Source organism: Jaculus jaculus, chromosome 16, assembly GCF_020740685.1.
Source record: "Jaculus jaculus isolate mJacJac1 chromosome 16, mJacJac1.mat.Y.cur, whole genome shotgun sequence".
In the NCBI taxonomy this organism is placed as follows: domain Eukaryota; kingdom Metazoa; phylum Chordata; class Mammalia; order Rodentia; family Dipodidae; genus Jaculus; species Jaculus jaculus.
This window is the reverse complement of record NC_059117.1, coordinates 20810345-20822436: the sequence shown is the minus strand read 5'-3', so window position 1 is coordinate 20822436 and position 12092 is coordinate 20810345. Positions and strand designations below refer to the sequence as shown.

Genomic DNA, 12092 nt, shown 5'->3' with positions numbered 1-12092 from the left:
TCCAGCCCTCTTCAGTATTTTCTAATAAACATTTTATTTATTTATTTGAGAGACAGAAAGGCTGACAGATAGAGAGAATGTGTGTACCAGGGCCTCTAGTCACAGAAAACGAACTCCAGACACATGTGCCACCTTGTGCACCTGGGTTATGCGGGTTCTGGGGAGTTGAACCTGGGTCTTTAGGCTTTACGGGCAAACGCCTTAACCACTAAGCCCTCTCCAGCCCTAGATACCTTTCTTTATCTCTTCAACATCTCTCTGGAGTTCTGTCTGGCACGGTCCCACCCGTTATGGAACACTTCCACTGCTGGTTAGTTTTGGGTGGCATATCACTGACGGTGTCATTCGGTACTCGGGGATTAAATGGATGTGACAGGAAGGAAGTAGGCAACATGAGAAAGGGACAGGGGCAGAGACTAGACGAACCTCCAATGGCGGAAGGAGCCCAGTACGCCGCACACACCTGCACTGTTGGTACTTTCAATGGGACACATACCTGAAATTTCTGGAAATGTGGGCTTGTCTTCTTTCCAGAGGTCCCCATCACAAACAAGAAGTCTGGGGTTAGCACAAATGGTACTCTCTCTTTATTAATGCCCAGGAAACTTTTGTAATTCCCAAGAATGTGTCCAAAGTCTATATGGAATAGGTTTCCTTAAGAGAAGAAAATGGCTGACATCATTACACAGGCATACAAGCTTATGATAACATCTCATTTTTAAAGATAATTTCTAAGTTGCCTGAGACACGATCTGTTTGGGGTGAGAACATTTTGACACCGATTTACTAGCTCGTGGTATTTTCAGTCTTAGCAGGTGTATGAAAGTTGTGGTCACAAAGCATTCTTTGAACCAAGTATGGTTAAATGATAGCCAAACGTCACTAAAAAAAAAAAAAAAAAAAAAAAAATCTTGTCTCAAAAGTATTCTTAGGTAAATCCAAGTTCTCTGACTATGACATCCCCATTATGCCTGAGTCTTAGCCCTAACTCTCATACATCTGACAGGCTGATGTTGGACTCTGCCTGGGGGGAAGAACATCAACTATTTACTTTTAAGTAGCACAAGAGAAATGCTTTTTCTATTCCCCACTGGATCAGTTCTCCCAGTTACCCTCATTGCTACCACCACATTGTTTCTTCTCATTTATTTAACCCTTTATCATTGCTAGAGTCCACAAATGTATTGTTGTTTGTGTTATTTCTGTTCTTATAAGGAAAAAACAAAACAAAACAAAACAATTTGCCCCTGGCGGTTTTTTCTTTCCAGATTCTACTCTCTTCTAACTTATAATCCTCCTTCCTCAGCCTCCTGAGTGCTGAGGTTGTAGGCATGGGCACCATGCCTGGTAGACCACACTAACTGGTTCGAATTTCATATATAAATATCTCATGGTGTGGTGGTCACTCCTGGCTGCTGTCAGAGTAGATGGTGGACCAATAAAAAGCAGACAGTTAAGGGACACAGAAGACAGACTTATGGAAACCTCGCATTATTTTGGTTGCTTCCCTGCAACATCTCACATGGTGGGCTCCTTCTTCCTTCATTAACTTTTGGGAAATGCTTTCTTTCTACCTCTCTTTCTCTTTTTTCTACTCTCACTTCCTGCCTCTTCTTCCCTTACTCTTCAGCCCTCAGGAAGGGTGGTCTAGGGCTGGAGAGATTGCCTAGTGGTTAAGGTGCTTGCCTGCAAACCAAAGGACCCAGGTTTGATTCCCCAGGACCCATGTAAGCCAGATGCACAAGGTGACACATACATCTGGAGTTCTTTTGTAGTTGCTGGAGACCCTGATGTGCCCATTCTCTCTCTCTCTCTCTTTTTAAGTCTTATGGTAAGGACAATGAAAGTTGTTATTTTATTTTATTTATTTATTTGAGAGAAAGAAAGAGAGAGAGAGGGAGAGAGAGAGAATAGGCATGCCAGGGCCTCCAGCTACTACAAACAAACTCCAGACATAAGCACCACATTGTGCATCTGGCTGTCCTGGGGAATTTAACGGAGGACCTTTGGCTTTGCAGGCAAGCACCTTAACCGCTAAGCCATCTCTCCAGTCCATCTCTCCCTCTCTCTTAAATAAATAAAGAAAGAAAGAAAATATTTTATAAGACAAGGGTGGTCTATCTGGTGCATACAGTGACTTCTAAGTTTGTGCTCCAGCTTGAACTCCTCTAATAATTAGTCTTGCCTAGGAGGCTGGGGGACGGGGAGGTAGTGCTTCCCAAGAACAGAGTTGCAGATGGATGGTGGTGATGCTGCAAAATAATGGGAATGAACTCAATGCCATTCAACTGCACACTCAGAAATATTAAAACGGGGTATTTTTATGGCAGGTGTATCTTATTACAATAAAGAAATGATTCCATAATGGGTAAACTCACCTGTCTCTGAGATCATAATATTGTCATTGTGTCTGTCGCCTATTCCAAGAACAAATGTCGCCACACAGTAGCCAGCGCAGGAATACACAAATCTCTCCACTGCTGCCTGAAACTAATTAAAAGGCACCTGAATATTCAGTGCTTTCTAACTACAAAGAGCTGCCTGAGTCTCTTATAAACGACTTCCAGAAAGACAGCGCTCGAGGAATCATTGCAGGGAGCAAGTGGGATGCGCCCGATTCCACTAGTGTTTCATCTAGCAAGTGCCAACGTTCACACTGTTCTACTTAGACTTTCAGTGAAGAGTCAACGAGTCATAATAGCAGAAGGAGGACACACGAGCCTGACAGTTGACAAAGGACTCCTTTCCTCTCTGTGTGTCACCTACTCACACAGGTACAGAACCCATAGCCATTTCTGAACATATGTTTTGCTAGCGACCACTTAAGAGTATGCATTCTTTCACAAGTCCCCATGTGTAGCAGATTTAATAAGTGCTACTAATTCTACTCCCTCCTCAAAGGCTGCTAGCCCTGCAAATGCATAGTGCTAACCCTACGCAGCGAAACTCGAGAGACAGCCAGACAGCTGCTGGTGAAGGACCCGGCATGAGCTCTCCAGGCTGACAGGGGAGCTGATGGTTTCAGCATCCATAATTTAACATTGATTAGACTGCTGTGGGAACGTTATAAATTACTTGCTTAGGCATGTGGTATTTCCCAGGTAAGAAAGAATTTGTATATGGTAACTCAGTCCTCTTTGTTCTGAACAATAAGAATAGCCATAAAGGGTGTGCTCTAACAGTTTATTTTGCAGAACCAAATTCTATGTAAAGCATGGTTGGTAGTCAAAGGAGAAGCAAATGTTCATGGGTTCTGGAAAGGACTCTCTTGTTTCATGCAGAATTGCTAACGTCATTAAGAGAAAGCCCTGAGCCTCCCCAACCCCCCCCCCCCAACGTGGCCTTAGGAGCAAGTACCTTCAACAACATCTCAGGAGGGGAGACAGCACATGGAAGACTTTGAAAACCAGCAGTCACTATGGCTGTGCAGAGGACCTATGTAGAGGCCTCGGCGTGGGGGAAGCAGGAGCTCACCTTTTCTTCAATAGGGCATTTTTCTTTAAGCCAGTGATTCAGGACTTCATCTTTGAATGCGCCCGTGTTGCCCACAGTGCTTTGCTGAATTTGAGCAATGGTCGTGGCGTCTTTCACAATCTCGATCATTCCTACATGAATGAGCACAGAAGTTGATGGAGATGGAGGCCTGGCACCTGCCATGTCTTTCTGAGTGTGTGTCATTGTGGAAAGGACAGAGGGTTACTGGCTAGTTTGCTTTTTTTTTTTTTTTCTTGGTCAAAAGACTATATTCCAGGTCTGTGCTGTTATTTCAAGGAGGAAAACAAAGAATAGGCAATAAATACGGAAATTGTAAGGGTTATTCTTTCACTATCCCTGAGTAAGAAGAGGAAATGGTAGGTTGAGCAATAATGGAGACATTCATGCACCAAACATAACCTTCTTTGATCGATGGTCTGTACTTTTTTAAGTTACAGGGGCAAATGCAAATGGTACAGTTTGCACAGTTCTCATATCAGAAATTTGAATAAAAATGTGTTTGATTGAAACTAGAATGTTAAATGCCTATAAAAATACCCGAGAAGGGGGTAATAGCTTTGGTAATGTGAGTTCTGCAATTTAAAAATAAGTGACAGATCTTTCTATCTAACTTTAAGTTTTATTTGTGAGAAGAAAAGTTTAATGTGTAATGCAATGAGCCGAAGTTTAGAGGTGGAGAAGTAATGAGGAGGGAGGAAGAGCTCACAAAAATCATTTCCGCGCATAGTCATAGGCCTTGAATCATGGATTTTCAATATACCCATATCAAACTGAGAGTCACTGTTACCAGCCTGGGAACATGTTCTTTAAAAAAAAAGAATACAGAGTATATTTGTGCTTTTTCAGCTACTAAATGCCAGCACTGGGAGAACTGTGCTTGTCTGAAACTGAGTGGCACGCTCATCTCCTGGTATCACCACACACCTATTTTGTCGCCCGTTGAGATGCAACCATATGGCAGAAGGCACAAATCCAAAGATTCAGTCTCCCAAATGGACTCCATGATTCGTAGAATCTAGGCATCAAATCACAGAAATGCTTCTATTATAAATATATATTTAGCCAATATATCTTGGTTCTCACTTAAAAAGACAGATATCTGTTAACACAAAATGCATACATAAATGTAAAACACACAGGTAATAGCTCAACACTCCTTGATCCAATTGGGACTCTAAGGTTTCCTGTCATTGCAAGCCTGTTAATTTCAGCCTCTGAAATGTACTTTGAGACGGAGGTTACAGACTTCTCTCTGGAGGTAGGATTTAGCCATGTTTCATCATATAGCTGATTAAAAACATTCCACTTGTTACAGTCTGCTTCCCCAAAATAACTGTAGCATCTTCCCATGTATTTACTACTCTAGCATATATGAGACACTTTCTGGCTACAGTCACAGCATCAAAAACAACAATGGGGCTAGAGAGATGGCTTAGTGGTTAAGACGCTTCCTGTGAAGCCTAAGGACCTAGGTTAGATTCCCCGGGTCCACGTAAGCCAGATGCACATGGTGGAGCATGCATCTGGAGTTTGTTTGCAGTGGCTGGAGGACGTGGTATACCCATACTCTCTCTCTCTCTGCCTCTTCTTCTCTCTCTTTCTTTCTCATAAATAAATCAATAAAATATTCAAAACAAACAAACAAACAAAAAACCCAACAATGAGGATAACATATGTTCACATGTGACCCTGACATTAACTTTACATCTGGAACATGCTGATCATTTTCATCCTGTGGGTGAAGGAACCAAGGCTTGGAGCACCTCAGTGATACACTCTTGGCCAGCAGACTATAAGCGTCAACAAGGAAACAAAGAACATAAAGGGTAAATGGAAAAACTTTCCCTCAAAATTAGGAACAGCAGAAAAATTGTTGTGGTTTTGAAATGCTCACCTTTAAACAATTTCAAAAGATTCTAAAAATTATTTAAAATGGAATTAACCTAAAAAAAAGAATGGAAGGATTTCTTTTTATTTTCTCCTTCAAAATCTTGAAAAGAGAGCTAGAGAGATGGCTCAGTGGTGAAGGTATTTTCTTACAAACTCTAACAAACTGGGTTCGATTCTTCAGTCCCCACCTAAAGCCAGATGCATAAAGTGGTACATGCATCTGGGGTTTGTTCACAGAGGCTGGAGGCCTTGGCCCACCCACTCTGTCTGTATCTCTTCTCTTTATCTCTCTCTGCTTGCAAATAATAAAAAGAATTAAAAATCTTGAAATGAAAGCAAAGAATAAATAAAAAGGAATCTTGGTATGAATTGAAAATATGACCAGCTTTTAAATAACTCACATGTAAGGAAATTGGGATGGTTTATCTATTTTTATTTTTTAAAAATATTTTTGTTTATGTAATTTATTTATTTGCGAGTGACAGAGAGGGAGAGAGAAAGAGGCAGATAGATAGAGAGAGAATGGGCATCGGGGCCTCCAGCCACTGCAAACGAACTCCAGATGCATGTGCCCCCTTGTGCATCTGGCTTATGTGGACTCTGGGGAATCGAACCTCAAACTGAGGTCCTTAGGCTTCATAGGCAAGGGCTTAACCACTAAGCCATCTCCCCAGCCCCTATTTGTATTGTCTTAATTTAGTGCATGTGTGTGATATGTAGTGTGGGTAATATATGCATGTGTATGCTCATGCGCACACCTGTGCAGGTCAGAAGAGAAGGTCAGATGTCTTTCTCTGTCATTCTTTCACCTTATTTTTTTAAAAGTCTCTTGATGCACCTAGAACTCAACTTTTATTAGCTAAATTTTTCTGACCAGCGAGCCTTAGTGATTCTCCTGTCGCTGGCCTCTCAGCACTAAGGTTACAGGCACACGTGGCCATGCCCAGCTTCCTACAAAGGTGCTGGGATTGGCCTCAGGTCCTCATGCTTTGTGCACCAAGAGCTCTTCTTACTCACTGGGCCATCTCTTCAGCCTGGCTTATCTAACGTAAATTAATTAACATACTTAGCTATGAATTGTTATCTTCACAACGTTTAGCAACTAGACTATGGAAAATATCTCTTCATGGTTTTGTGAAGTTAAAGCTGGTGGGACAGAAGTGTTAGAAAACTGAGAGATGATCAGCACTGGTACCTTCTCTGGTCACCTTCTGTCCTAAGTGCACTCTGGTCATGTTGTTACGGGACTTTACCATCTGCCTGATCATCTCTTTGCTTTGTGTCAAATCCTTCACTTGAGTGTGTATAGTTGCATCAAAGATGCGTCTTAGGAGAGGCCTTATAGAAGTGTTGATGTGTCTACATACAGGGCGAGGTGAGCAATTATGTCTGCATGCCCTGTTACTAAGCTCAAGATGGGTTATATAAAAATGCTAAGTGAGACAAGAACATCTGGCCACCTAGGAATGTCGCATATGTATATTTGATAGGATGGAGAGAGCTATGATGTCCACTAGAAGGCATTTCTAATGGTCCCCATCCATACTTGAAAAGTGAACATTCTCCATTATGTAATCCTTTGATCGCTGTTTGCCTTGTGATAGAAGAGAAAGCAGAAGATACTGGTAGGAGGCACGTTTTGGATCAATGCAGCATAAAACAGAACATTCCTTCATGCCAGCCTACCTGCAGGATGAGCATGTCCTGGCGCAGATCGTCGCCGTGCTTGAAGATGACCCCGATGGTTTCGTTGGACAGGGCTGTGGGATCAGCACATTTAAACTCAAGCCACAGGGGCTTTTTCTTGGAGGCCATCACTTTACATTTTTCAATCTGTAAGGAAGTGGTCACATGTCTCCTACATGCAGCGAGCACACACTGAGGAGCCACCAACTGTTTTACAAACATTGTTACATAAACAAGGCTAAGTCCCAGTGGGCAAATGATTTTCATATCTGAGTAAAAATATAGAAGGTGTGCCCATCAAGCTCTATGTGCCATGTGTGAGCAAAATTCCCAACCCTTCAACCAAAGGTTCTCAAGCTGTGCTCTAAGGAAGCCATAGTGCCTGTGGAGAAGCCACAGGAGTAGCTAATCAATGCTACCCTGTTGTCCCAAGCCCACAGGACACTGGCACTCCCATGTTCTTTTTAATTCACAGTGATTTTGCTAATATCTGTTTATCTATTTGGCTTCTCCCCTAAGATTTAATTGAAAAAAAAAAAAAGTAAGCCAGGCGTGGTGGCACACACCTTTAATCCCAGCACTTGGGAGGCAGAGGTAGGAGGATCACCATGAGTTCGAGGCCACCCTGAGACTACATAGAGAATTCCAGGTCAGCCTGGGCTAGAATGAGACCCTACCTCGAAAACCCGAAAAAAAAAAAAAAAAAAAAAAGAATTCTAGCTTCCACAGTTTCTAAAATATTGTTATTTTAGACTCTGATGAAGCAATCCAGAGCTAAAAAGGTAAAATTTAAAAGAAATTAACAGAAAATCTTGCACTCAAGTCCACCACTTCCTGCCCAACTATCTACTTTATCATTTATCTAAAATTTAAGGAGGAAAACTATGATACTACACACACACACACACACACACACACACACACACACACATACCCCAATACCCCCTCCCCCCAACAAATACAAACTTAGGAGTTTTAACCAGAAGCAAATTCACCATGGATCAAAAATGTGTTTTTGAAAACAAACCAAACACATTTTGAAAGTGTAGTAATATATCATACTTTCTTTTTTAAAAAAGATTTATTTTTATTTATTTATTAGAGAGAGAGAGAGAGAATGGGCACCCAGGGCCTCCAGCCACTGCAAACAAACTCCAGATGCATGTGCCACCTTATGCATCTGTCTTATGTGAGACCTGGAGAATTGAACCTGGGTCCTTAGGCTTTCCAGGGAAGTGCCTTAGCTGCTAAACCATCTCTCCAGCCCAATATATCATAATTTTTACCATCTACCTATATCTAAAAGAAAGACAGTGAGTGTATATATATATTATATATTAAATATATGTTATATTTATATATTATATATATTTAATATTATATAATATATGTAATATAATATGATATATAATAATATGATATAATATATAATATATATATAGCTGTTAGTCCAGATTACTGATAATTGCATCTAAAGGCAGACATGTGACCAAATGGCTTCCTCTTCTCTTCATGAAGTTTAACTGATACAGGAATTATTGTTCTTCCATAAGCAACTCAACTAGGAAAAATACATAAAACAACTCTTTACAAATACTGGACAATAGACAATGGAAGTCTATAACCTTTGAAAGGTGGTGCAGGTATCTGGAGTTTGTTTGCAGTGGCTGGAGGCCCTGGCACGCCCGTTCTCTTTTTCTATCTGCCTCTGTGTGTGTGTGTGTCTCAAACTGTAATTCTAAAAAAAAAAACAAAAAAGTTCTTCCTAGTCAAATATCAGCCAACAGTATTATATATGGGTCTGTACCTGGGTTCATTGATGATCTTCTTGGACCTGAAGGCTTGCAGACCATTACTGTTGGAAATTTTCCAACAAATATTTTTCCTATCCTTTCCTTTTTGTCCTATCTGAGTCTTCAGTTACTGTATTCTAGGCTGATCAACCAAGGGATTTTCATCTTTACATATACTATCCTAGAAATTGTCCCTAACAGTGAGCTGGGGCAATACTATTGGACTTCCTTGCTGTGTCCTCCTCTCAAAGGTTACAGACTTTCATTGGCTTCATGTGGGTACTGGAGAATCTAACCTGAGTCCTTTGGATTTGCTGGCAAACACCTTAACTGCTAAGCCATCTCTCCAGCCCTTGGAATTTTTTTTTTTTTTTCCTTAATTAGGGTCTCACTTTAGCTCAGGCTGACCTGGAATTCACAACTTAGTCTTAGGGAGGCGTTGAACTCTTGGTGATCCTCCTACCTTTGCCTCCCAAAGGCTGGGATTAAAGGCATATGCCACCACACCTGGCTCCTTGGAAGAATTTTAAAAAAATATATTTTTATTACATTTATTTGACAGCCACACAGAAGGAGAGAAAGAGAGAACAAACACCAGGGCCTCTCACTGTTACTGACAAACCCCAGATGCATGTGCCACATTGAGTGTTCAGTTTTACATGGATACTTGGGAATCAAATCTGGACCAGCAGGCTTTGCAAGAACATGCTTTTAACTGAGCCATCTCCCCCGCCCAAAAGGACTTTTTTTTTTTTTTTTTTGTAACAAAATGCTCATTATCTTGATTTTGTTGGTGGTTATATGGTAGCTTATCTCTGTCAAAGCTCACTTATGTGTATACTTAATATGGACAAATAGTATATGTAAAGGACACATCAAAAAGGCTGATTTAGGGCTGGAGAGATGGCTTAGCGGTTAAGCGCTTGCCTGTGAAGCCTAGGGACCCCGGTTCGAGGCTCGGTTCCCCAGGTCCCACGTTAGCCAGATGCACAAGGGGGCGCACGCGTCTGGAGTTCGTTTGCAGAGGCTGGAAGCCCTGGCGCGCCCATTCTCTCTCTCTCCCCCTATCTGTCTTTCTCTCTGTGTCTGTTGCTCTCAAATAAATAAATAAAAATTAAAAAAAAAAAAAAGGCTGATTTAAAATAAAATAGGGGAGCTGGAGAAATGGCTTAGCAGTTAAGGTGCTTGCCTGCAAAGCCAAGGGACCTTGGTTCAATTCCCCAGGACCCACGTTAGCCAGATGCACAATGTGGCACATGCATCTGGAGTTCGTTTGCAGTGGCTGCAAGCCCTGGTGCGGTCATTCTCTCTCTTATCCTCTTCCCCTCTCTCAAATAAATAAAAATAAAATAGATGTGAATTTACCTAGGTTTGGGACTTTCAGTTGCTAGTAATTAGAGAAGGGCTTGTCAGATGCCCATTGAGGGATGCTCTACCTTCCCTGTGTCAACATAAATATCAGCTTTTAAGGACCCAACCCAAGAAAGCATGCTAGACATTTTCAAGACACAAAGAGCACACAGAGACATCTCACTGATACCTACCACCAGGGTACCTGCTTTCAGTCCGGGATCATAGGGAACTCTAAAGCTTGTAGGGAGATTGGAATTCTGCAGGTTTTCAAGCTTTTGCTTAAGCTGTGAAATAACTGTTAATTGTCAAAAAGACACAGAGTTATGTGAATCTAAGCAATTACTAATGTTATTTATAATATTTGCTGAGGCAATAATTATTGGTAGTACGGTATACATTTGCTATGGTGTAGCACAGGACTATTTGAGCAGGCAAAATAAGCCAAGATCACTATAAGCAACATAGTGTGTATATGTCCCCTGTCAGGAAAGTGAGACATGTGAACATATATGAAAAAGTGGACCTGCACCGCCTGGTCTGAGGGTGGATATTTTGAGAGTAATGCTAAGGGGTTATATACTGTAATTTTCTTTCCAACATGTGAAACTTTCAACTGCCATCTGATTGGGGGAACGGAGTTTTGAAGAGAGTCGGATTAGGGTTCTGTAAATTCTTCTCAAAAGAGGAAGTTAGGGTCTGGAGAGATGGCTTAGCAGTTAAGTGCTTGCCTGTGAAGCCTAAGGACCCTGGTTTGTGGTTTGATTCTCCAGGACCCACGTTAGCCAGATGCACAAGGGGGTGCACATGTATGGAGTTCATTTGCAGTGGCTGGAGCCCTGGCATGCCCATTCTCTCTCTCTCTATCTGCCTCTTTCTCTCTCTGTCTGTCACTCTCAATAAATAAATAAACCAAAAAAAAAAAAAAAGAGGAAGTTCAGATGTGTACAGAAAATGTGACAACCTCAAATTTCTCAAGCAAAATACATAAAATACAAATTATTCCCTGGAAACGGAATGAAGCCAGCACAAACATAAGATTATTCTTTCTTTTGGTTTTTCAAGGTAGGGTCTCACTTTGGTCCAGGCTGACCTCGAATTAACTCTGTTATCTCAGGGTGGCCTTGAACTCTTGGCGATCCTCCTACCTCTGCCTCCCGAGTGCTGGGATTAAAGGCATGCACCATCACACCCGGCTATAAGATTTCTCTTATTATTAGCATTTTTTTTTTAGGAGGTATCATTGTTGGCATAGTGGAAAAGAATCAGAGAAAAAAGTAGAAATTTAAAGTATTCAGATGCTTAAATCATTGGTGAGGGACCATTGTGAGCAACAGTGGTAGGTCTAAGTATATACAGGTGAGTGAGAGAGAAGCTCTAGGTTTACGGTTCATAAAGCAGATGCAGGAAAGATGTGTGAACAACCATAACTAAATCTTGTTCAGCCTAAACCAATGTGACTCCTGAAAAGGAGTAATGAAGTTCCCCAGGTCAGAGACAGCATATTTGGAATGACTACAGAAAGACGTAGGGTGTGTGTGTGTGTGTGTGTGTGTGTGTGTGTGTGTGTAAGGGTGACATACACGTATATTTATGTATATAGTTCTTTAAGAAGAAATGAAAAATATTTAACCTAGTTTTTCAATAATTTATCTTTTTAAAAAATATTTTTGTTGTTTATTTTTATTTATTTAAGAGTGACAGACAGAGAGAGAAAGAGGGAGAGAGAGAGAAAGAATGGGCATGCCAGGGCCTCCAGCCACTGCAAACAAACTCCAGATGCGTGCGCCCCCTTGTGCATCTGGCTAATGTGGGTCCTGGGGAACTGAGCCACGAAACGTGGTCCTTAGGCTTCATAGGCAAGGGCTTAACCAGTAA

The 12092-nt window shown here is 41.4% G+C and overlaps 1 protein-coding gene across 4 annotated transcripts in view; it reads right to left on the bottom strand.

Annotated features, from left to right (window-relative positions):
• The window catches only part of Pik3cg (phosphatidylinositol-4,5-bisphosphate 3-kinase catalytic subunit gamma), a 39826-nt gene that overhangs the window by 18725 nt on the left and 9009 nt on the right, over window positions 1–12092 (bottom strand). For all 4 annotated transcript variants that reach the window (XM_004652880.3, XM_045135929.1, XM_045135928.1 and 1 more), the window contains exons 5-10: window positions 10409–10512; window positions 7072–7218; window positions 4420–4510; window positions 3475–3605; window positions 2379–2490; window positions 497–654 (exon numbers count right to left, since the gene is read on the bottom strand). In XM_004652880.3, the coding sequence (XP_004652937.1) occupies window positions 497–654; window positions 2379–2490; window positions 3475–3605; window positions 4420–4510; window positions 7072–7218; window positions 10409–10512 (743 nt within the window). The remainder of the gene's footprint in view (window positions 1–496; window positions 655–2378; window positions 2491–3474; window positions 3606–4419; window positions 4511–7071; window positions 7219–10408; window positions 10513–12092) is intronic.